This window comes from Spermophilus citellus, assembly GCF_964194105.1.
Source record: "Spermophilus citellus genome assembly, chromosome: 18".
Classification (NCBI taxonomy): domain Eukaryota; kingdom Metazoa; phylum Chordata; class Mammalia; order Rodentia; family Sciuridae; genus Spermophilus; species Spermophilus citellus.
The window spans coordinates 58,719,116-58,745,085 of NC_138200.1; the positions used below are offsets into that span (position 1 = coordinate 58,719,116).

The window sequence follows — 25,970 nt, forward strand, 5'->3', positions numbered from 1 at the left end:
CACATATGAAGGTCCTTTTGACAGAATCACCTACAAAGTGTTCACATTGAATCAGCTGACCCTGGATCATTATAATTAAGTCTCTACATATAACTGCAAATGTACAGGAAATATGGCAGCAAGAGGAACCTGAAGAAATAAGCAACCAAATCAAAACATGGGAAAATTTACAAGACAATAACCCATTTTTCGATACAGAAAAAGGAAGATATAGAGTTATGGATTCTTTTTTTTTTGAGAGAGAGGGAGAGAGAGAGAGAGAATTTTAATATTTTTTAGTTATCAGCGGACACAGCATCTTTGTTGGTATGTGGTGCTGAGGATCGAACCCGGGCCGCACACATGCCAGGCAAGCGCGCTACCGCTTGAGCCACATCCCCAGCCCGAGTTATGGATTCTTTAAAAGACATATCAAATACCCTGGGTAGGCCTTGTTTTGAACCTAATTTGGACAAATCAATACTCATAACAATAAACAGTGTGTTGTCCTTTGAGCTTTTTCCCATATGGACATTATGCCTGTGCTTGCCTAATGCCATTGCCAGACATGGAGGCCTCAGAGATAGGTGGCCTGTCTTAGGTATTCTGCCATTAGCCTATAGTGGATGTTTGTTAAGTCTGAGTAATACATTCTTGGGGACCCATCACACTATTCTATATGTGCCTCTTTAAAAGTTTCTGGCCAGGTGTGATAGCATACTCCTGTAATCCCAGCAAATTAGGAGTCAGGAGGATCACAAGTTCAAGAATAGTCTCACCAATTTAGCAAGGCCTTAAGCAACTTAGCGAGACCGTCTCAAAAAAAGGGGGCTGAGGATATGGCCCAGTGGTTAAGTGCCCCTGGGTACAATCCCTGGTACAAAAAAAAAAGGACGGTGGGTAAAAGCTCCTGCCCAGGTGTCCTACCTGCTGTTATAGTGTGGGTTTGCTGTCAGGAAAAAGAATCCCCCGGATTAAAGCAGAATACTGCAGAGCCTAGCCTTCAGGTAGTGGTGTTTTTTTCCTTTCTTACTAGCTATCTAAAATGATTTATTATGGAAAAAAATTCAATTATGATTTATTGTAAAAAAAAAAAAAGATTTATTGTGTCAAAAATGTATTACTCCTGGGCTGGGGACAATTGATAGAGTGCTTGCCTTGCATGCACAAGGCCCTGGGTTCAATCCCCAGTATGAAAAAAAAAAAAAGTATTTCTCCTATAATTAAAAAGATTAAGAATATATATTCACACAAAAACTTATCTATGAGCCGGGTACAGTGGTGCACACCTGTAATCCCAGTGGCTTGGGAGGCTGAGACAGGAGAATCAAGAGTTCAAAGCCAGCCTCAACAACTGTGAGTTGCTAAGCAACTAACTCAGTGAGACCCTGTCTCTAAATACAATACAAAATAGGGCTGGGGATGTGGCTCAGTGGTTAAGTACCCCTGAGTTCAAACCCTGGTACCAAAAACAAACAAACAAAACTTGTCCATGAATGTTTACAGAAGCACTATTCACAAGAGCCAAAAGTAGAAATGATCCAAATGTCCATCAAATAATGATCTAATTTAAAAAAACATTATATATCCATACAACTAAACATTTTATAAAAAGGAATAAAGTACTGATTCATACTACAACATGAATCTTGAAAACATTATGCTAAATGAAAGAAGCCAGTCACAAAAGACCACATGTTGTTTTATTCCATTTACATGTAATGTTCGGAACAGGCAAAATCACAGACAGAAAATAGATTATTGGTTGCCATAGGGCTGGGGAGTTGAGAAAAAATGAGGACAGGCTGCTAATAGGTATTATACTAGGTTGAACAGTATCCCCCCACAAATTTCACATCCATCTGGAACCTCAGAATTTGACTCTGTTTGGAAATAAGGTCTTTGCAGATGTAGTTCACTGACATCAGAGTGAATTAGGATGGGCCCTAATTCACATGACTGGAGTTCTTACAGGGCCAAGTAAAGACAGAGGTATACAAAGGGAAGAGGGCAGGCGAAGACCGAGGCAGAAACTGGAGTAAAGTAGCTAGGCCAAGGACGGCCAAGGACTGTTGCGAGCCAGCAGTGCCAAGGAAGAAGCAGGGAAGGATCCTTCCTAGGTTTAGAGGGAACATAAGTCCCATTCAATTTTTTTATTTTTGGGTAGGGGTACGGGGGATTGAACTCAGGGGCACCTGGTCGCTGAGCCACATCCCCAGTCCTATTTTTGTATTTTATCTAGAGACAGGGCCTTACTCGTTGCTTGGCACCTTGCTTTGGCTGAGGCTGGCTTTGAGCTCACAATCCTTCTGTCTCAGCTACCTGAGCCACTAGGATTACAGGCATGTGCCACCATGCCCAGTCCCATTCAATTTTGACACCTTGATTTTGGATTTCTAGATTTCAGAAATGACAGAATTATTTCTATTGTGTTAGAGCCATGCAGCTTGTGGTAGGTACTTTACTAAGAAAGTCCTTGAAAACTAACATGAAGTTTTTTTATAGGGGTGATGAAAATGTTCTACAGTTGATGGCTGTGTAACTGTGGATATTCTAAAAATCACTAACTTGTATACTTTAAGTAGGTGAATTTTATGGTATGTGAACTATAGCTCAATAAAGCTGTTATTAAGAAATATTTAAAATTATTAAGAATGCCAACCTTGAGTGACTCCAACATGGAGAGCTGTTATTTTCAGTCCAATGTTATTAAAGGTGAGAAGAAGTTGAGAGCTAATATTAGATGTTAGTCCAACAGGATTGGTTGCTAGGTCTGTTGCTGATTTACTATAGGGACTTATGGCCTTTTAGACAGAACTCTTAGCTGTCAGAAAACCAATGCCAAGAGGCCTAATCAAAACAATAGGAATCTGTGCCACTTAACTGAGGTCCAGGGTGGCTGCTAGCTTTAGGCATCCAAATCATGTCCCTAGAGCTTGGTCCTCCTGGCTGCTTTCCTCCTCCCCTGGCTGTCTCTACTTGGTAGGAAAAGTCGGCCACCACAGTTCCAAGACTATGTGGCCCTCACACCTCTGACCAAAAGAGAATCTTTCTTGACAGTGCTGAAAACAGGGCCGTCCAGAGCAGGCTCACATTCCTGAGCCGGAAGTCCAGTTAGCCTCAACCAAGCCTGACTGCTGAGGCCTGAGAAAAGGATGGCTCCCCAGAGGTAGAGAGGCTGGGGATACAAAATTCATGTTCTCTAAGCCTGACGAGCTGTAAGGCTTCAGATATTACACATCATTTCAGTCCAATAAATACTTGCTGAATCAATGTAGAAACACATAAAACTGAGCTGCTGGAGAGTGATTTTATAGCGTCATGTTCCAAACTCTAATTTTGAATTGTAGAAAAGCAATAAAATACAATGGAACTCAGATGCCCAGGTCATCAGTGAGATGCCATTTTAGCAAAGAGCTTCTTCAGCTCTCAGTCAAGTACAGACTGCTATGTTCTGGATTCCAGCTACATTATACAAAAATGAGGTACAGTCCTCTGGGAGGAGGGTTTTTTTTTTTTTTTTTTTTTTTTTTTTTTTAATTTAGCCATTAGAAAAGCTTAAGGATTATCCTGCATGAAGGAAGAGGCAGTCAACATGAAGAGTCCTGCTACCAGCGGATCTTCTAAAAACTTCTCTTTCTCATTTAAACTGGTGATAGTCTGGTGGGTTTCTGATCCAGGATGCAAAGGCTTGCTTCCGGAGTGCGCTCCAGGCTTCCTGGTAAGCAGATGCAGCCTCCTTATGCTCCTGGTAGGTGTCCAACTTCTGCAACCTAATGCACACATACCAACACAGGTTCTCATGGAACCACTCACCCTTGGGGCCCAAGACACCTGAGCAAGTAGCTGGAGAAATTGTACTGACAGACCAGAAACAGAAGGATGTCACTGTACTTCCCCAGAGCAACTGTCTTCTTTGTAGAGAATTCATATAAAAGCAACATGGGCTAAAACAGTAAAAACGAACAGAATAATAGAATACTAGTTTTGTATGGTTCTGGTAGAATCAGATAAAGGCAGAATAACTAAGTTTGTTTTTGTTTAAAGTTTTCTACCAGAGGCTCTAAAGATTAGAAACTTCTTGGCTACCTTTTTCCTTACAAAGAATTTTCCATTGTTTGGGTAGTGGCACACATCTGTCATCCCAGCTACTCAGGTGGCTGAGGCAGGAGGATGGCAAGTTTGAGGCCAGTCTGGGTAACCTAGTGAGACCCTGTCTCAAATATGAAAAAGGCTGGAAATGTAGCTCAGTGGCAGAGTGCTCCCTTAGCATGCAGGAAGTCCTGGGTTCAGTCCCCACTATTGTAAAAGGAAAACTCCTATCATATACATATTTTCCTATATATTGCCAGACAACATTCTTCCCAAATCCCTTAGCCACCTCTGACTGCTAAAGAATTTTCTAAAAAAAAAATTTTTTTTTTTTTTTTTTTTTTTTTTTTTGGTACCAGGGATTGAACTCAGGGGCACTCGACCACTGAACCACATTTTATATTTTATTTAGAGACAGGGTCTCACTGAGTTGCTTAGCACCTCGCTGTTACTGAGGCTGGCTTTGAACTCAATTCTCCTGTTTCAGCCTCTTGAGCTGCTGGGATTACAGGCGTGCACTACTGCACCCAGCTAAAATTTTCTAAAATTTTAAGACAGTCTCACTAAATTGCCCAGGCTGTCTTTAAACTTCCAATCTGCTTGCCCCTCCTGGGATTATAGGTTTGCAGCAATGCATTTGGCCTGATAGACTCTTTGACCTAACTGAGTCAGGATCCTTTGAGTTCTTTTTTTGACTGGCCTTGACATTAGGCTTTGCCCTTAGCCCTCTAAGCAAGAATTTTGCTGGGTCAGTTTAGCGAAAAAAATCTCCCACCACCCTTGCTATTGGATCACCGCCAAAATTAAACTCTTTACCCCACTCTTGGTATCTCATCACCCTGGCTTACCTTCAGCAAGACTTCCTGTGTGTTAGGCCCAGGAAGACTCCCCCTAACTAGTCTTGTTGTTTCTGCTTAGTAATTTCCATCCACTGATCCCTTCCCCTGCTCCTTGGCTTTAAGTCTCTACTTGTCCTTGTATTTGCGGTTGAGCCCAGTCTATATTCCACCATAGCAGTCCCTCCTAAATGGTCTTTCTTAGCCTCTTTAATAAGTATATGAATAATGTTTTTTTTTTAAATATTTTTAGTTACATATGAACACAATACCCTTATTTTGTTTATTTATTTTTTATGTGGTACTGAGGATAGAACCCAGTGTTTCACACATTAGGCAAGTGCTCTACCAGTAAGCCACAACCACAGCACTAATGATTTCTTTAGTGTGTATCTCATAGAATATTTTTATCAAATACAATTAGTTACCAGTTATAAAAACCCAATAATAAGCTAGGTCTTGGTCAGGTGGTTTACAGGCAATATTTCACATATTCTCAACTATCTTATGACATAATTAATGAAACTACTCCTCTTATGGCCAAAGAAGCAGAGGTTCATGTCTCATTAATTCACTTTTATCCTGTTTTTACTCTTTTGTTCTTTGGCAAGATCTGAGGAGACCCAAGTTGTTTGTTGGTCACAGCACAGAGAAAAGTTGCTTTTTTTTTTTTTTTAAATATCATTTTTAGTTGTAGCTGGACACAATACCTTTGTTTATTTATTTTTATGTGGTGCTGAGGATCAAACTCAGGGCCTCACACGTGCTGGGCAAGCACTCTACTGCTGAGCCACAATCCTAGCCCATAAAAGTTCTTCTTTTAGCAGACATTGATTTCAGTTGTTTGATCAATTTCCTACAGTTAAGGGGTGGGGATCCATATATATGACAACCTGAAACTTTACCTGTGCACTGTGCTCCTGAAAACAGCTATGGTGCAAAATCTTCTAGAGCAGTATAGCACCTACCTAGCCCTAGCTTCAATCTCTACCAAACATCACCAAAAACAAAACAAAACAAAACAAAAAAACCCCCACATCTCTATCACCTGTTTTATGTTTGTGGTCACTGCAAAAAAATCGCTTTTGTTTCTATGACTTAAGACTCAAGAATGTCCCCCTTGTTCACTTCAGCAAGACCAGACACAAACCTTCCAAATTCCCATTCTCTGCAGGCAGAGCTGTGGGTACAGAAGAACATGTGGTCAATAATTAAGTGCCCAACTGGCTTGCTGAACCGCCATTCTTGCCAAAGCTTCCTGCTGTTCACAAGCCCAAACCAAAACAGAAATGTTCCCAAACATGAAAAATGTGGGTCAACAGCGTCACCTGAGGGAGTCTGGCCACTTGTCTTCTGAAATGCTGCTCAGCAGCTTCTGGAATGATCTGAAGAGTTCCACTTTGCTGATTCGGGATCTGCTCAGAAAAAGAAGGCACAGATGATTGCTTATGTACTAGGCCCCTATTCAGAGATATAGGCCTTACATGGTATTTAGGTTTGGAAGTATCAGAGCCCCCTTCTGTCCGTACTTGGCAAGGAGAAAATCTAGACTTGGGATGTCTGATCAGGTTGAAGTACAAAAAATGACTCAGTTTAAGAAATGTCATTAGCACGGGAATCATTAAGGTAACATACTCAATGGAGTACACTGAGAGAGTTCCTAAGACACACCTGGTTACCTTCTTTCTTCTTCTTCTTTTTTTTTTTTTTAATATGCTAGGGATCAAACCCAGGGCCTTAAGCATGCTAAGCAGATATTCTGAGCTACACCCCAGCTCCCCCCAATTTTTTTCCTTTTGAGATGGGAACCTGTTATGTTGTCCAGTAGCTACTCCTTTTAAAGCAGCTTGTCTGTGTCAGTAATATGGTTTACAAGAGGTGGAAAACTCAAGAGATGTGAGTGTTGTTCCTTGTGTGAACTGTAGTTCTAAGTTCATTTGGAGCAGCCACCCGAAACAGAGTCTATAGGCATTCTGGGCTTCTAGAGGCCAAGCCACTGCTCCCAGACAACAAACTTCTGGACAGATGTCAGACTGTTAATACTTAAAGAGTGAGTGAGTGACTGCTTACAACCCCACGTGGGCCTTCTTGACTGCTGCTCATCCATGCCAGATGTGCCTTGACTGTTGTGTGTTGTTTTCTTTTCCCTCATATGCACAATATATGAGATGCTTTTACAAATGGGGAAACACTGATGCGCAACAGTGTACAGTCGCATCCTTATATGCTGTACTCTGCATTGTTCTAGCAAATCATACTCTCAGCTTGGACGCACAACTGGTATGTATGAAATGGAGAATCACACATTCTGCCAAGAGCTTCCGTGCCTGGCTGGAACCTGGCCCACTTCAGGAATCACTGCTTACAGGGAACCTTGAGCCCTCACCTGGTGCTGTCCCTCGGCCTGAACTATGCTGAAGTGGCTGCTAGTACTCCGAAACATAAGACTGCTTCAACATGAAAACTAAACAAAAAACAAAGGAACTCCCCTTAACAGATTAAAGGAGAAAAATAACATGAGAAACATGCAGAAAAAACATTTGATAGAATTCAATATCCACTGAATGATTTAAAACTTTTTATCAAACTAGGAATAGGAAAAATATGAAGTTCTTAAGGATGTCTATTAAAAACTCATAAATGTCCTTAAAATCATGAATAAGGAAGGGCTGGGGTTGTAGCTCAGTGGTAGAGCGCCTGCCTATATGGAAGCACTGTGTTCGATCCTTAGCACCGCATTAAAAAAAAAAATCAATCAAATAAAGGTATTGTGTCCATCTACAACTAAAACATTAAAAAAAAAACCATGAATAAGACAAGATTCTATCCCTGTTTTTATTCAACATTGCTAGAAGGCTGTAGTCAGCAAAACAAGATAAAATAAATGTAGGAAAAGGCCTGAGGGTGTAGCTCAGTAGTAGAGCAACTGCTTAGCATTCATGAAGACCCATGTTTACTCCTCAGCACAAAACAAACCAACAAACAAAAAGATTAAGAAATAAAATCATTATTTGCAGATGACTGTGACATTATGTTTGTCAGTTCTAGTTAGTGCAGTTAAGAAAAGTAAATAAAAGGAGTAGAAGATTGGAAAGGGAACACTATCTAGAGAAGACTATCTTAGAAAATTCCAAAAGAATTCCCAAATTAGTAGAATAATAAGTTAATAAGATTACTAGATTCAAGCATTAAATGCCACAAAAAGGAAAAAGATTACAAAAGCAATGACCAGAAAATGAGATAAAAATAAACTACTTAAAATAGCACCTAGGGTAGTCAACCTGCAAAATGGTCCCCAGTGATTCCTGCTTCTTGGTATTTGTACCTTTGTGCAATCCCCTCCTACAGGGAAATGGGCCTGACCTGTACATAATCATTAGGATATCGTGGTGGAGTGTGACTTCTCAGGTTAGATCATAAAAGTCACCGTGACTTCTGCCTTGCTCTAGTGGATCACTTTTGTGGAGTAGGCAGCCACCATCAAGTGGCACCACTCCCCTGCCAGCAGCTGAGCCTGATCTGTTGGAAATTGTGAAATAAATAATAACTATTTGTTGTTGTTTTAAGCTATTTTTCTTTTGGCATTAGGGATTGAACCTAGGGATGCCAAACCACTGAACCACTTTCCCAGCCATTTTTATTTTTAATTTTGAGACAGGGTCTTGCTATCTTGCTTAGGGCCTTGCTAAATTGCAGAGGCCGGCTTTGAACTTGCAATTTTCCTGCCTCAGCGTCCCAAGTTGCTAGGATTTATGCAAAGTAAGCTGCTATTTTTGCAGCAATTTGTTATACAGCAACATATAACTAATGTACATTCATGGCATAAATCTAATAAAAGATGTGAGATATTTATATAAAGAAAATAATAAAAATTCATTGAGACTATAAAACAGCCAATAGTATGTTAAGTGATGGAATAATTCTATAAAAAATTTTCTTCTTGGGTTGCAACTATCAATAAAAAATATTATAGAATCAAAAACACTTTACTGAAAAATATCTAAGACAGGGGCTAGGATTGTGGCTCAGTGGTAGAGCGCTCGCCTCGACCGGGCGGGACCCGGGTTCGATTCTCAGCACCACATAAAAATAAAAGCATTGTGTCGTGTCCATCTACACCTAAAAAATAAAGAAATATTAAAAAAAAAATCTAAGACAATCTAAATAAGTGGATACTCAAACTACCTGTTATAAATCTGAGGCACCAGTGCTATAGACAGATATACCATATTCCCTGTTTGGAAGACAATACCGAAAGAAGACAATTTTCCTTTAAATTTAAAGGTCCAGCTGGGTGTGGTGGTGCAGGCCTGTAATCCTAGGAGCTTAGGAGGCTGAGGCAAGAGGATCCCAAGTTCAAGGCCAGCCTCAGCAATTTAGCAAGACCCTGCCTCAAAACTAAAAAGGGCTGGGGCTATGTAATGCAGTGGTAGAGCGCCCCTGGTACCAAAAAACAAAACAAAACAAAACAACAAAAGGCACTCTTCAAAGACATGCCAAGGAGAGTAGCTCTAACATAAATTGTCTTATTATAAAGCCAGGGTGAAGAGAATGATTTTGGTATGAGGATAAGCAGAACAATGGAACAGAACAGATGGCCATAACAGATTCACATATATAGGATCCCTCGATTTGACGTAAGTGTTCACTTAAGGCATAAAATTCAAATAAAATAACTGTAGTTTCTACTTCTACAAAGAATAAAATGAGTCTGTTTGACAGGAGGTTCTTTTTTAAAAATTTTTATTTATTTATCTATTTTTAAATTTTTTTAGATGTTGATGGATCTTTATTTTATTCATTTATTTATAGGTGGTGCCGAGAATTGAACCCAGTGCCTCACACATGCTAGGCAAGCACTCTACCACTAAGCCACAACCCAGCCCAGTTATTTTCTTTTTTAATGGTACTAAGGATTGAGCCCAGGGGTGCTTTACCACTGAGCTGCATCTCCAGCCCTTCTTTTATTTTTTATTTTGAGACAGAGTCTTTCTAAATTGCTCACGACAGGAAGTTTTTTTTATTGCATACAGGAATCTTTAATATATAATCATACACTGGATCACTGCAGGTGCACCACAAAGATACTGGACCAAAAACAAAACACAACAAAAAACACCCTATTATCTCAAAATACTTATATTTTCTCCCACCATTTAATAAAGAACTGAATTCTTTATTTTTAATAAAAAAATTTATCCATCAAGAGCTAAAACCACAAATAAGGTTCTATAGTTAAAGCTGCCATAAATTAAGAACTGTCAGACTGAAATATTAATTCCCTGGAACTAATGCTTAAGCTATACAACTAAGTCCTTGGAGTTTATATTAGCTACATTAGTCAAGTGCAGCTGAACTAAGTTTTATTCAGAAATTATTACTCAAGAAAAAAGTGATCTGTTAAACATTGGAGAAAATATATCCAAAGGGTGGGCCCAAAGGCAACTATAACGTTGTATCTTTCATTTATCTAGTAGTTTTAAGTATAAATGTGTATATAATTTTGCTATTAACTAAAAAGCAACCAAACAATTCATTTTAATCAAGATTTTCAGCTTTAAAAACATTTGCCTGATGCACTCATTGAAGAACAAACTGGCTACATTAAGCTGACACCACAGGAACAGCATGAAACACGCATCATTCCTCTATGGATTTTAGATCCTGATGTTACCATCCACAGAAGTGCACAAGGGAGAGTGGATCCTGTATTCTGGGAGCAGGGAACATCTCTTTCAAGACAAAGAAATGGGGCTCCCTGAATGACCTGAGCATAAAAATGGAGCAAGAGAATAATGTTCATTGCTAATAGAAACATTAAGCATAAAGAAAGCCAGGAGAGTTCACGATCCTCAAAGAGGGAAGATTTAGGATTTATTTATTTATTTATTTTTGAATACAGCTAGTATTATGTATCTAGGCTAACTTATCCCAGATGAAAACAAATAACTTTTTAAAAAATATATTTATTTTTTAGTTGTAGTTGGACACAATACATTTATTTTACTTGTTTATTTTTATGTGGTGCTGATGATGGAATCCAGGGTCTTGCATGTGCTAGGTAGAGGGCTCTACTGCTGAGCCACAACCCCAGCCTGAAAATGAATAACTTTTAAGTCTTTTTTTTTTTTTTTTTTTTTAAAGAGAGAGTGAGAGAGGAGAGAGAGAGAGAGAGAATTTTTTTAAATATTTATTTTTTAGTTCTCGGCAGACACAACATCTTTGTTGGTATGTGGTGCTGAGGATAGAACCCGGGCCGCACACATGCCAGGCGAGCGCGCTACCACTTGAGCCACATCCCCAGCCCAATAACTTTTAAGTCTTACTGTACATATGCTCTCAAGTAGATAAAAGGATGCCCAGCTATGTTCCTCATTAGCTAGAATCAAGATTTCATTTTCAGATTTGAGACTCCACACCATTTTTGGTAACAGGACAGTACATTTTATTGATCAAAAGTCTAGAAAGTCTTATAGACTCAATATTTCTTCTGCCCATACCACAGAGAATCAACAAAGAAGGAACATAAAAAAATAAACTAATATGCTATCCAGGATGCTCATATTTCCTTTTGATATATTAATAGGTGAGTCCACACTACCCAGTAATCACCAATGATCAAATATCAGAGAACAATTTATTAAATTATTACTGAGTATTAGTGAAATATGTTGAGGCCTTTCAGTCACAATAACAAGAGCCTTAGTAACCTACCGTGTATGATCTGTAGCCTGGAAAACAGATCCACATCAAGGTTCAACATGCCTCCTAAATCTCACTGGAAAAAGACCTACTGAATTCTATTTACCACTCTGATGGCAGTGGAATGTCAAGGCCTCCAGACTTACTGAAGAAGTCATTGTGCTAGATAGCTTAACTTTTAAGTCTTACTGTACATATCTTGAGAGTAGATCTATGTAAGTTTTCAACACTCTGCTTTCCAGAAGAACACTTTTAGCCTAGGTCACCTTATCAGTATTGTTAAGATGTTACATCTTGGGGCTGGGGATGTGGCTCAAGCGGTAGCACGCTCGCCTGGCATGCGTGCAGCCTGGGTTCGATCCTCAGCACCACATACAAACAAACAAAAAAATGTTGTGTCCGCCGAAAAACTAAAAAATAAATATTAAAAAATTCTCTCTCTCTCTCTCTCTCTCTCTCCTCTCTCTTAAAAAAAAAAAAAAAGATGTTACATCTATAAAGATAGATTGGGAGTATGGGAGGATAGCTCAGTGGTAGTGACTGCCAAGTATGTGTAAAACCCTGGATTTGATCGCCAACACTGGAAAAAAATAAAATAAGGTAAATTGGGAATGCTGGGAACCTTTCCTCTGCTGGAGAGCTCTCTCCACAAAGAAGCAAGCCTTTTCTCAAGCCCTATTCAACAGCAGAACACAGTGACTGCACTGGTAAGTCAGAGAGAGACCTGCTCAACAAAGCTACTGAGATTATCCAAAGAGGCTGATAATTTCTAGGTGGCTGTTAGCTGCTGCTCTGCAGGGAGCCCTGGGTCCTTTTGGCAAGGAGGATAACACTCTGAAGTATTAGGTTCTTCCTTGTGAATTGTTTAAAATCACTAGTTGGTACCAGAAAAAAGAGCAAGGAAAACTACACATACATATATAATTTTAAGCAGCTTGTGAATTCAAACTGACATTTTAAATATAGCACTCTCTTTACTAGCATACTCAGACACACTTGGATTTTTCTAAAAGTCCCTCGTGCTCTTATGAGTCAACAAACCCTATAATGATCTCTCCAGGATACTCTCTACTGGCATGGGAAGAGAATTTGTCTCTTCAGGGCAAAGAAAGGCAGAGTAAAATTAAGCTTCTTAAAAATGAGATCTTGGGCTGGGGCTTTAGCTCGGAGGCAGAACACTTGCCTTGCACATGTGAGGCACTGGGTTCGATCCTCAGCACCACATAAAAATAAAAAAAGATATTTTTTTTTAAAGAGAGTGAGAGAGGAGAGAGAGAGAGAGAGAGAGAATTTTTAATATTTATTTTTTTTTAGTTCTCGGCGGACACAACATCTTTGTTGGTATGTGGTGCTGAGGATCGAACCCGGGCCGCATGCATGCCAGGCAAGCTCGCTACCGCTTGAGCCACATCCCCAGCCCCCCCCCCAAAAAAGATATTGTGTCCATCTGCAACGAAAAAAATGAGACCTTATCTACTTCCTATTATTATCCCATTATTGGTAAAAATACACAAAGATTTAAATATTTCCTTCTAATGTTACACTAGTCTACCACATTATCTCTAAACCCATTAGGATTTCTATTCCCTGTAGTTCCACAGAAGGTGGTCCCACAATGCTGGCACTCAGGGATGAGCAATGAGAAAATCTTTCTCTGAAGCAGCTGTTGGTCTTAGAATAAAGGCAACTCTGCTTCCTTCATGCGTTATAATGATATAAAGCTTCATCTGATGACTAAAAGGGAAACTGATTTTGACAAAAACTGCAGTCTAATGTACTCCATCTTACTCAATTTCACATTATTCCTGTGGGATAGATACTAGCAGCTAATTTGCTTCATAGTTGGGGAAACAAGTTCAGAAAGATCGAATAATTTGCTCAAGTCCATATCACTGGGGAGAAAGAAAGTCAGTAATTAAACATTGATCTTTTCAATCCCAAAGCTTCTCCTCTTTTTATACTTCCTCCCTGCTTGGAGTTTGCCTTCTAAATGGAGAGACATCCACAATATGTTAGGCCTCAGATCGTCTATCCTCATTTTACAGATACGAATACACTGAGGCCCAGAGAGCAACTGGATTTGCCTCAAATGACCCAGACAGTTGGGAGACAGAGGCAGGATCAGAACATGAGGCATTCTCAATCATACAGGTAACACTGGCATACTGGGACATTCTGCAGAAAAGCACCATAGGAATCTTAAGAAAGACAGATTTTGAGCCAGAAGGCAGTGGTATTTGAGGGGGTTCTTCAGGTTAAAGGTTTTAGACTCACAGAAAAGAAGAACAATTTTTTTTTGTTTGTTTGTTTCCTGAGCAAAGCAGCAAAAGGAAGCCACACTCAGCTGGGTGGGGCCAACATGAGGAGATGCAAGGCTGTCACTGACAACAGACACAGAGATCAGCAGGAAACCTGTGGTCCTGTCCCTCATGACCCACTCTGCTCACACATCCTGCTCTATGCTCAGAGCTGGTTCCCTGAAAAGTATAAAAAGTTCCTGAAACCAGGAACTCCCCTGGGGAAAAAGTGGTCTAAATATCTTTACTCCAAAAAATTTCAGCTGGGGCTCAGTGGTAGAGCACCTGCCTAGCACATGTGAGGCCCTTGGTTGGATCCTCAGCACCACATAAAAATAAACAAACAAAAATTATGTCCATCTACAGCTAAAAAAATATTTAAAAAAATTTCAGCTGGGGATATAGCTCAGTTGGTAGAGTCACACCTCACATGCACAAGGCCCTGAGTTCAATCCCCAGCACCACACACACACACAAAAAAAAAAAAAGAAAGAAAAAGATTCCAGTTCAACAGCCTAGGTTTCTAGGGATAGGCAGGGTCTGCTATGTAGGCTGTCTGAACCCTGGCACTTAGTGGCTATGAGGAGAAAACCTTTAATTTAAAAAACAAAACACTAAAGAAATGAATACAAGTTGGGTTTTATGGGTTGTTTTGAGACAGGTAAATAAGCACATCAAAACAAAAAACAAATCCATCTGTGAACTTCAATTACAATACAACTTTTTAAAAGGTATAACAAAGAAATGGAAAAGTGATTTAGAATAAAAAGGACTACTTGTAAATTGTAGGAGTTCCAGAGCAGTCACACTGGTGACAATTCAATCCAAACAGATAGAAATGCCTGTGGTGGAGCAGCCTCTCTCTTGAAGCCCTCTCACCCCAGCTACTTACAGACCACGTCTGGCTCACAGGGAGGGAAAAGCAGAGTGACTACATTGGCCAGGCAATAGAAAGGGTGCCCCATGGGCACAGGCATGAACCTGCAGGGATGAAACCTGGGTCTCACGTCTAGCAGCCTACAAACCCTACACTTCAGCAAGAGCCAGCCTGAAGAGACAGAGTCCTGTTTCCAGATGCCCTTTTGCTAACCCAATCACTGGGGAGCTTCACCAAGGCTGTTGCTTGGCCGACAGCAACCTACATAAATCAGAATCCCTAGTGAAGGAGGGATTTTTCTTTTAAAAATCTGTCTAGGGAAAAAACAGGTTTTCCAAGAAAATGGTGCTGGGACAACTGGGTATGCACATACATGTGGTCAGGATATCCCACCACACAGAAAAATCAACTCAAGATGGATCAAAGGCTCTAACCTATAAGAGCAAAACCCCCCAAACTACTAGAAAAAAACATTGAGGAAATCTGATTAGGTAATAGTTTCTTAAGTATTACACCAAAAGCACAATCAACCAAAGAAAAAAATACGTACCGTTAATTCCATCAAAATTTTAAATGTTTGTGCTTTAAAAGACATGATCATAAAGTGAAATGACAACTCACTGAACTGGAGAAAATATTTGCAAATCACATATCTGATAAAGGACTGGTATCCATAGTATATAAAGCAGGCTTAAAATGCAAACTAAAAAGATAAACAAATTAACAAAGTGGGCAAAGAATGGGAACAAATATTTTGTCTTAAGAAGATAAAAAATGGCCAGGCATGGTGGTGGTGCACACCTTATAATCATGTCAGCTTGGGAGGCTGAGGCAGATGATCCCAAGTTCAAAGTCAGCCTCAGCAATTTAGTGAGATCCTGTTTCAAAATAAAAAATAAAAAAAGGGCTGAGGATGTGGCTAAGTGGTTATATGCCTCTGGGTTCAATTTCTAGACCAAAAAAGAAGCTGCTGGGCACGGTGGCACATGCCTGTAATCCCAGCAGCTCAGGAGGCTGTGATAGGAGGATCACAGGTTCAAAGCCATCTTCAGCAACAGCTAAGTAACTCAGTGAGACCGTGTCTCTAAATAAAATACAAAATAGGGCTGGGGATGAGCTTGAGTGCTCCTGAGTTCAATCCCTGGTACCAAAAAAAAAAAAAAAAAAAAAAAAGCAGCAGTAGCAGCAGCTTACAACAAATGGATAATAAGTACATAAAAAGATGCTCAACACCATTAGTCATTAGGGAAATGTAAATCAAGACCATAATGAGATACTACCTCACACTCAGTAGAATAGCTACAATAAAAAGGAGACAATAATAAGAATTGCACAGGATGGAGGGCAACTGGAATTCCCTTTCACATTGTTGGTGGGAATGTGAAATGGCATAGCTACATTATTCACAATAGACAAAAAGTAAAGTAAAACATCCCCAGTACTCATCAATTCATGAATGGATGAGCTAAAAGTGGCATATTCATACAACGGAATATTTTTAACCACAGAAAGAAATGAAGTACTAATACATGCTACAACATGAGTGAACCATGAAAATAAGTCATGTGAATGAAGCCACACACAAAAGGGGACATATTGTACAGTTCCATTCATATGAACTGTCCAGGAGACAAACCCAAGAAGACAGAAAGTGAATTAAGCTTCCAAGTGCCAGGGAGAGGAAGGAGCAGGTAACTAACTGCTAATGGATAAAGTTTACTTGGTGTGGGCGGGGGGTGGCAATGAAAATGTTCTGGAATTATTCAGTGAAGGTGTAAGTTCACAGTCACCATCTCTTCATGCCCCAACATGCTGTACCTGGCCTGAAGACTTCCAATTCCTTTCTTTGTTGTTCCCTGTGGAAAGCCATTGGCAGTAACATCCAATGGCTGCTCAGGAACTGCAGCCCAGCTGATAGCTGCAAAAAGGTAAAATTCTGTGGTTAAAACTGGTTTGTTTCCAATGAATGCCAGAAAATTTTAATAAAAATATTTCTCTGACTCTACATGACCATGAGAGCTGGATATCAAAGAGAATAATTTTACTTTGATGTCTGGCCTCTAGGGTACGATAGTATAAAGTGGTTCAGGATTCATTATCATAATAAATTATAATTTCATTGAAAATTTATTACATTCTAGACACAGAGTAAATGCACGTGACAGAATTTCTTAGTCCTCATAATAACCACAATAAACAATACTCTTCAAATATGAAGATAAAAAAACTGAGGCCAGGAGAGGTAACTCATTTGCTCAGGGTCACACAGCCATAAACTTAACCTGGTGTGGGCATTTCCACTGTTGACTACTAGAGTGGTAAACTGCCTGTTTAAGCTGGGAGGATGCAGACCCTCCCAGACTAGTCTGTCAGGGGAGAAATTATACTAGGCAAGTCCAACCTGGATCCCTTACCTGCCCCACATGGAACAAGTCGACCGGGATTATCAGCCATTTTTGTCTGCACTGCACAGCGACTTTGTTCAAACAGTAAATCTGACTGCTGTATTTTCAGTTCTTGAACTCCATAACCTTTGGGTAAAGCCAAGACATTTTGACACCTAAACATGAAGGAAAATGTGTTCAGTTCAGGTGCAGTGCAACTCTCCAGAAAAAGACTGATCATCATCCCTGAGCCTCAGCGGGAGGCAAAGGCCTTGGGAGATGTGTGAATCTACTTGTTCGTTATCTTGGGGACCAGAATGTGTGCCAGAACAGAATCTACATGGTAAGTGCCTATGGGTGGAGGAAGGCCCCTCCTATTACTCTGAAGGGATGACTAAGAATTGAGTCTACGTCATATCAAAATTCATTCTTTTTTTTAATATTTACTTTTTTATTGGACACAATATCTTTATTTTACGTTTATGTGGTGCTGAGGATTGAACTCAGTGCCTCAAGCATGCGAGGTGAGCATTCTACCACTGAGCCATAACCCCAGCCCTCAAAATACATTCTTGCTAAAGGTTTGAGAAAGTTGAAGCAGAATCTTTAACCTGTTGGCAACTGCTTCCCAGGAAATCCTTCAAACACACCAGAAACTGAAAATATCGCCAAATGAAAAGCTTATTTTTTTTCCTTTTGTATCTTTTGCACATACTAGATGCCAACATGATGCTGGTGTAAAACTATGTAGATAGGAACTCCAAGTCCAAGAGACCTCACACCCATTAGTAGTCACTCTGCTTCCTTCACCAGCTCCTGACATCTACTAATCTGTCTTGATTTTCCCTTTTTTTTTTAATTAAAAAAATTTTTAGTTGTAGATGAGTACAATACCTTTTATTTATGTATTTTTTATGTGGTGCTGAAGATCTAACCCAGTGCCTCACCATACTGGGTAAGCACTCTACCATTGAGTTACAACCCCAGCCCCATGATTTGCCTCTTTTGGACATTTTGTATGAATGAAATCATATACCACATGGCTAATGTCACTCAGCAAGTTGTCTTCAAGGTTCAGCACTCCTGTTCATTTTATAGCTGAATATTTGATTGTATGGATATGCTGCATTCTTTTTATCTGTTTATCCGTTGATGGGCATTTGGGCTGTTTCACTTTTTGGCTATCATAAGTAATACATAATGTTTTTGTGGGGTATATGTTTTCATTTCTCTTGGAGTTGTACTGAAGAGTGGAACTGCTGGGTCATATTCAGGTGCTGCTTTTTAGAATCTCCCCCAGAGGCTGTATGTTTCACGTGAGCCCATGACACTTCGCTGGCCATGGCTTCTCCTGGTTCTCATTTACATAGCAATAATCAGGCTTGGCTGCCTCCCATAGGGAAAACTCATCAGTGCGGTCATTCTTCATCTTTTTTAAAAAATTAAAATTAATACTGAAGGGTTCTATACTATACTGACAACATAAGTATACTCTATAAAAATTGGAAATATAGTAATAACAAAGAAGGAAAAATTCCTCACAATACACAACTTGGAGATATTCATCACTTATATCTTGGTGAACATCCTCCTACAGATTTCTATGTGTATATATACTTCAAGATCAAAATGGAGCTCATTTTATGTTCTCAATTGGTCTTTAAATATTATATTATCTTTTTTTATTTGTTTTAATTAGTTACACATGACAGTACAATGATCTTGACATATCATACATTTGAATCAAATGGGGTATACTATGAATATCTTTCACATTAAATATTCACCTTTCCTTTGCAGTGCCGGGGATTGAACTCAGGGCTCTATTCAAACTTTTGAGGAATAATATTATTGTTATTATTTTTATTTTTGTGATTCTGGAGATTGAACCCAGGGGCACTTAATCACTGAGCCACTTAATCACTGGACCTTTTTATTTTCCAACTTTGAGACAGGGTCTCACTAAGTTGTTCAGGCTGGCTTTAAATTTCTGATCCTCCTGCCTCAGCCTCCCAAGCCACTGGGATTACAGGTGTGCGCCACTGTGCTTGGCTTTATTTTATTTTTTGAGAGAGGGTCTTGTTGTGTTGCTGAGGCTGGCATCAAATTTGTGATCCTCCTGCCTCAGCCTCCTGAGTCACTGGGATTAGAGGCATGTGCCACCACACTCTGCCCCAATATTATTATTATTATTATTTTTCGTACTGGGGATTGAACTCAGGGGCACTTAACCACTGAGCCCCAGCGTAATTTTGTGAGAGAGAGAGAGAGAGAGAGATGAGAGAGAGTGTGTGTGTGTGTGTGTGTGTGTGTGTATAAATATATATATATATATATATATATATATATATATATATATATATATATATTTAGTTGTAGTTGACACAATACCTTTATTTTATTTATTTATATGTAGTGCTCAGGATTGAACTCAGGGCCCTGCATATGCTAGGCGAGTGCTCTAAGGCTGAGCCACAACCCTAGCCCCCAATTTTGTATTTTATTTAGAGACAGGGTCTGAGTTGCTCAGTGCCTCACTTTTGCTGAGGCTGGCTTTGAACTCATAATCCTCCTGCCTCAGCCTCCCATGCCTAAGGGATTATAGGCATTTGCCACTTGCCAAGTGCCTGACAAGGCATGGAAACTTTTAAGGCTCTCTGAACATATTCTCAAACTGCCCTTCCTCCCTGCCCTCTCACCTTCCAATCAGTGCTCTCTGCATGACTTCCTGGCTGTATGGGCACTTCCCAATGACCACAGCTGACAGGTAGATGGGCTCTTCTAAGAAATGCATCAAAAGTGCACCCTGGCAGCCAAGGACATTCCATCGGGCCATCTTGTCACTGCATGACATGGAGCAGGTCCTGTCTCCCCGGCCTGGCTTCACTCGGAGCAACCCCACCTGGTGGTATGCAGCACCTGGCTTCCTCAAGTCTTCAGCCTCTCCAGGCACACACTTGGCTCCAGTTCTATAAATGTCCACCACTGTGGCACTCCTGGGAGTTCCACAGGCGACAGCGGCCAATCTTTCTACAGTGAGGTTAGAGCTTCTGACACCTGATGCAAACGGGCCACTGTCTTGCTTGCCATGCTGAGCTGTGCCATTGGTGAAGAACCTGGCAGGAGTTCCAGGCTCAAGCCTCATCTTTTTGGTTACAGGACCATCAGGGTCTTCATATTTCCTTTCATTTTCAGGAGTCTTCACATTACCACTGTCTTCTAATGATAAACTGCTATCCTGATCTCTAATGACAGGACAGCAAGGCTGTTCTTCAAACTCAAGCATTGGAATGATGGAGGCATCGCCACCTGCAGAAAAGGGAACATTTAAACTAATGGCTTTCAAAGTGAGACATCTGGACCAGCCATATCAGCATCCCTCAGGAACTTGCTGGAAGTGTAAAACCTTGGGACCCAAAGTAGACCTGCTGAATCAGAGCTCTGAAGGGGGTCCCAGCAGTCTGTTTTAGTAATCTCTCAAGGTGATTCTGATACCACCCCAAGTTTGAGGATCACTGCCTCAAATCAAGATCAATCTGTTCTCCCAGCTAATCTGAGATGAGTTAAGAGCAAATGTCCTTAAGAATGCCTGAGGTTCTTGTTGAAGACTCTGTCCTAGACCCAGTGAGTTGAAGTTTCTGGAGGAGAGAAGTACGGAAAAAGATCTTAAGCTGGGTGTGGTAGCACACACCCATAGTCCCAGTGGCTCAGGAAGCTGAGACAGAAGGATTGTAGTTTTGAAGCCAGCCTCAGCAACTTAGTGAGGCTCTAAGCAATTCAGTGAGGCCCTGTCTCAAAATAAAAAATAAAAAGGGCTGGGAATGTGGCTCAATGGTTAAGTGCCCTTGGGTTCAATCCCTGGTACATAAAAACCCCCCAAAAATCTAAGTCACAATTTTTTTTGGTTTTTGGTATCGGGGATTGAACCCAGAGGCAAGACATACTCCCAGCCCTTTTTATTTTTTATTTTGAGGTAGGGTCTTGCTAAATTGCTTATAGACTCACTAAGTTGCTAAGGCTGGCTTTGAACTTGGGATCCTCCTGCCTCAGCCTCAAAGCTGCTGGCTCTGAGAATTCTGGGCATTGTTCCATATACTAGAGAAAATTCAGTAGCACCCCTGGTCTCTATCTACTAGATGCCCACAGCCCTGCAATCTGATAATCAAGTGTCTCCAGATATTTTCCAAATGTCCCCCAGGGAGCAAAATTTTCCCCAGCTGAGAACCACTGATTTAGAATGATCAAGGTTTCAGGAGGGTGTGGTGGTGCATCTTGTAATCACAGCAATTCAGGAGGCTAAGGCAGGAGGATTCCTAGTTGGAGGCCAGCCTCAGCAATTGATCAAGGCTCTCAGAAACTCAGTGAGACCCTGTCTCTAAATCTAAATAAAATATAAAAAAGGGCTAGGGATGTGGCTCAGTGGTTGAGTGCCCCTGAGTTCAAAATCCTCGGTACCAAAAAAAAAAAAAAAAAAAAAGAGTTCAATCTCCAACACCAAAAAAAAATTTAATATGGTGCTGAGAGGATTGAACCCAGTGCCTCACACATGCTAGGCAAGCACTCTGCCACTGAGCTGCATTTTGTGGATTGCTATCCCATATGATGGCTTGGAAAAACAAAAGTGGGTGGTTTATTTCATAATTAAACAAATTTGGCAAACAAATTTGCTCAAAATGTCCTCTCTGGGAGACTTTATGATACATATTCCCACAGTAGAGGGTCTGCAGTAAATTATACCACACTAGTCCAAACCAGTGTTTCCAAAACTCCAGTGTCTCCCCTTGTGCTTGTCTATAGAGATTTCTGATTTACTCTTTGGCCCAAAGAAAACCAGAGGTTAGTAAGAGGCACCATTTCCCTTGAGACGGAAGTGATTTCTTCAAACACTAATCTAATGCATGTTGCTTTTTTAAGTGTGTAAATAATACATCTGTTGTCTTTATAATGTCAGAGAGGGAAAGGCAAGAGATGTACAAGTGGGAAGTGTTGCTAGAGAGGCTGGCTGGCTGACTTCCACAGACCTCACAAGGTGACAGCAACTTTGCTGACAGAATTTGCTGTGGTCTACCTCCCACTCTAGGCTGAGAGATTATTTGATCTTGACAGAATGAACAGGAGAGGCTGACTCATGCTAATAAAATTCACAAGTAAGAGTCTGAAGCAGCTCACCAAGGCACCAAATTATTAATTAGTAATGAGAAGTAAATGCCCAGGGAGCCAGAGAGTCACATTCTCCAAGTAGCATGTGCTTTCTTCCTACACATAAGCTATGGGGGATGATACATTTTAAAAGATTACTCAAAAGATAAGGAAATCAGATCAGTTGTTCCAGATTTTGATTTCACTGACCAGCCAAATTTCCAGAAGATTTTTGTTTGTTATTGTTGTCGTTGTCTTTAATTTCCAGAGTAAAATTTTAAGATAACAGAGAGTGTAGTGTAGTGGTAAAGCACTGGCCCAGCATGCTTAAGGCCCTGGGTCCAATGGGAGCACCATAAAGGAAGGAAGGAAAGAAGGAAGGAAGGAGAAAGAAAAGTCTTTTAAGTTTAGCGAACCCAACAACTCTCTTATTTTGCCATGGACTCACAGATCAGCACATCTGTGGACTGCTGGTTTATGTAGTTTGGTTGGCTTATCAGTCTGACCCTGGATGCATCTGTCTTCAGAGTAAGGAGAAAGATGGGACCCGCCACTGGGACCACCCAAGCCCTGGCTACTTAAAGTGTGACCCATAGAGTATCATCACTGGCATCCTCTGAGTTGGTTAGAAATGCAGAACCTCAGACCTCACTCCAAATCTACTGACTGCATTTTAACATTTGTGGATGATCTGTGTGCATATTATGGTTTGAGAAGCACTGACCAGGAAACGTCCTTTGGTCCTTGGACTAGTGTACCCACAGTCATGGATAGAGCACAGATGAGCCCTATCTACCTGTCATTTTTCTTGACTTCTATTTTTTTAAATTTTTTTGTTGTAGATGGACACAATACCTTTATTTTTTACTTATTTATGTGGTGTTGAGAAACAAACCCAGTGCCTGATGCATGTGAGGCAAACACTCTCCCACTGAGCCACAACCCCACCCCTTGACTTCTACTCTTAATCAACTCGTTTCCATCCTTATTCTTTTTTGAGCTATAACAATATTTTCAACCTGCATTATGATCAAATCTTGACAGTTCTCTTGTCTCTTTATAATGATTACCCATCTCTGCTTTACTTGCATTAAAGTTTAATACTCAGAAGACAATCTTATATCCTTATGTCAAAGTTTTTAGGGTGAAGAAATTCTACTGCCAACACTGAGTTGTGTCTACAAAGAATAGGCAGTCTTTTCAGCTTTTGAGAAAGAAAAACAGAAGAAAGAAATGACCCCTTAGGTTATCTAGGTCTGTTCTTCTGTTTTTTGTTTTTGGTACTGGAAATTGAACCCAGGGGTACTCTACCTCTGAACTACATCTCCAGCCCTTTTTATTTTATTTCTGAGACAAGAGTTTAGCTAAGTTGCTGAGACTATGACTCCTGAGACTAAGCTCCTGAGCATCCCCTAATAACCCAATAACATTTACCCTAAATAACCAGGACAGTCTACAGGGCCTAAAAGACTCTATTATGATAAGCAACTGCTACTATATTCAGTATGTCACATTGTGCCTGGCTAATAGAAAATGTGTTCAATAAGTCAATGAATGAAACGAGTTTCAGGCTAAGTTATCATAGCAGGACTTTGGACTCCTGAGCCCCATTGTTGGCTTCACATCTAACAGAGCTTAATTCTGAGAACTGATTGAGTGAGACTCTATCCACCTCTCCCTACCTGTCCCATTGCCTTCCACCAGTAGAGAAGTGACTAGGTACATAAAAAGGCGCTGTCACCCACTGTAGCTATACTTTAGCCAGAGGACTATTTCTGAGAAACATCTCTATGGGTAAAACAAACATAAAGAAGTAAACAATGCAACATTAGTACAAAGGCTTGAATATACTTACAGGGCGTATGGCTGGAGAAAAACACAAACAAGAGGTTGGGTCTGAGTTTCCACAGTCCTCTTTGAGTTCCTGGGACAAAGATACTCTCCTTGTTTAGGGTAGCTGCCAATTGCAGCTGATAGAGAAGGTACCTAAGGATTATAAAATATGACCAGAATGAACAAGTTGGCTGGGGGTGTAGCTCAGTACTGCAAAAACAAAACTCCCACACAGACTGATGGACCCACCCTAGAGATTCTAATTTAGCAGATCCAGGGTAGACACTGTCTTACTGCTAAGGCTGGCCTTGAACTTGTGATCCTTCTGCCTTAGCCTTCTGAGTCACTGGGATTACAGGCATGTGCTACTGCATTTGGTTAGCTTTTTATTATTTTTTAATGTTTTCAATGCTGGGGAATTGAACCCAGGGCTTTGAACATGCTAGGCAAGCAGTTTACCACTGACCTATCTGGCTTTTATCAAGCTTTCTAGGTGACTCTAATGCACATTCTAGTTTGAAGTCTAGACCACAGCAGTTTACAGACTGACAATCTATATTACCTAAGAGTTTAGAAGAAACACAATTCTGGGTCACCATCCCAAACCCAGGGAATCAGATTCTCTGGGGATATGGCTTTACCTTTGGAAACTCCTTCTGGCTATGACCTCAGCATGGCTATCGTTGAGAATATCTCCTACGGCAAAGACAGGAGTAGGTGAAGACATATGGAAGACATACTGGAGAGGCCCTAGTTCCTAGAAACAGAAAACAGCAGTACCCCAGCACTCAGGATGGCCATGGAGCTCTTGAAGGGCTTTGCTATAAGGTACCACAATTAATGGTAAAGCATTTACAGCTTGGTTTCTCAACTCAGCATAGACATCAGGGGATAGATAATCCTTTGCTGCAGGGGACTAGCCTATGCATTACAAGACGTTTAGCAGCACTCCTGACACTTCAAAAGATGCCAAGAATACCCCTCTCCCAGTGGTGACACAAAAAACACCTCTAAACATTGCCAAATGTACCCTGGTATGCAAAATTGCCCCTAGATGAGAAACACTGATTTATAGAAAAATCTCTACCTGGAGACCAGGGTACAGATATACAAAAGATCTGGTATCATATTATGCTAATGGTTCCGATTCTAATTCTGTCCTAGTACAGCTTCCTCATATATAGGAGGCAAAGCTCAGAGAATGCAGCAAGCAAACTCAAAAAGGTACCTCCTAACTAGAAGCAGAAGATAATGATCCCAGACTCTATAAAGAATTTCCATATTCTGTTGGTACCAAAAGCTCCATCTAACTCAAAATTGCTTCTGGGACTTCAGAAGCCACTTGAGCTACATCCTCTACCTGCTATAGAGCCTGAAAGTCTTCCAGACAATAATCTGGAATAGTTAAACCCAAGGAACTTGTAGTTTGAGTATGAAAATGCTGACTGGATTTCAGTTCATCCAGAAAGCATGGTCCTGGTGACCTTTGCTTTCACTTTGAATTTCCATTCTTTAAATAAGCACTGTCTTCCAATTGGAGTGAGAGTCAATAGGAAATGAGAGGTCAGCTACCTCAACTAATATGGCCCTTTTTCCCTGACAAGGAGAGCAAAGGTTAACATGGACACTGGTTTCCAAAGCTCCCAGGGAGACAATTCTTTGCTTAGACCCCTACCCATGCTTACCACTCTTCCTCATTTTGGATTGGCCTATGCATTTCGTTCCCGTTCCCATTGAGACAACTTCCTTTGTCACTGAGAGGAAAAAACAAATCATTAAGTGAGCTCTCAGAGGCTAAATTTTCCCTCGTGCTCAGGCTTAATAATTCTGC

At 40.5% G+C, this 25,970-nt stretch overlaps 1 protein-coding gene across 3 annotated transcripts in view; it reads right to left on the minus strand.

Annotated features, from left to right (window-relative positions):
• Positions 1-316: 316 nt before the first annotated feature.
• The window catches only part of ADAT1 (adenosine deaminase tRNA specific 1), a 28,560-nt gene continuing 2,906 nt past the window's right edge, over positions 317-25,970 (minus strand). For 2 of the 3 annotated variants that reach the window (XM_081274528.1, XM_081274529.1), the window contains exons 5-12: positions 25,825-25,893; positions 24,781-24,835; positions 24,162-24,292; positions 19,867-20,476; positions 17,198-17,343; positions 16,602-16,701; positions 6,236-6,322; positions 317-3,752 (exon numbers count right to left, since the gene is read on the minus strand). In XM_081274528.1, coding sequence (XP_081130654.1) covers positions 3,620-3,752; positions 6,236-6,322; positions 16,602-16,701; positions 17,198-17,343; positions 19,867-20,476; positions 24,162-24,292; positions 24,781-24,835; positions 25,825-25,893 — 1,331 coding nt within the window. In that variant the 3' untranslated portion in view covers positions 317-3,619. Of the gene's footprint in view, positions 3,753-6,057; positions 6,088-6,235; positions 6,323-16,601; positions 16,702-17,197; positions 17,344-19,866; positions 20,477-24,161; positions 24,293-24,780; positions 24,836-25,824; positions 25,894-25,970 lie in introns of all 3 variants that reach the window. The other variant, XM_081274530.1, reaches the window with a different exon arrangement.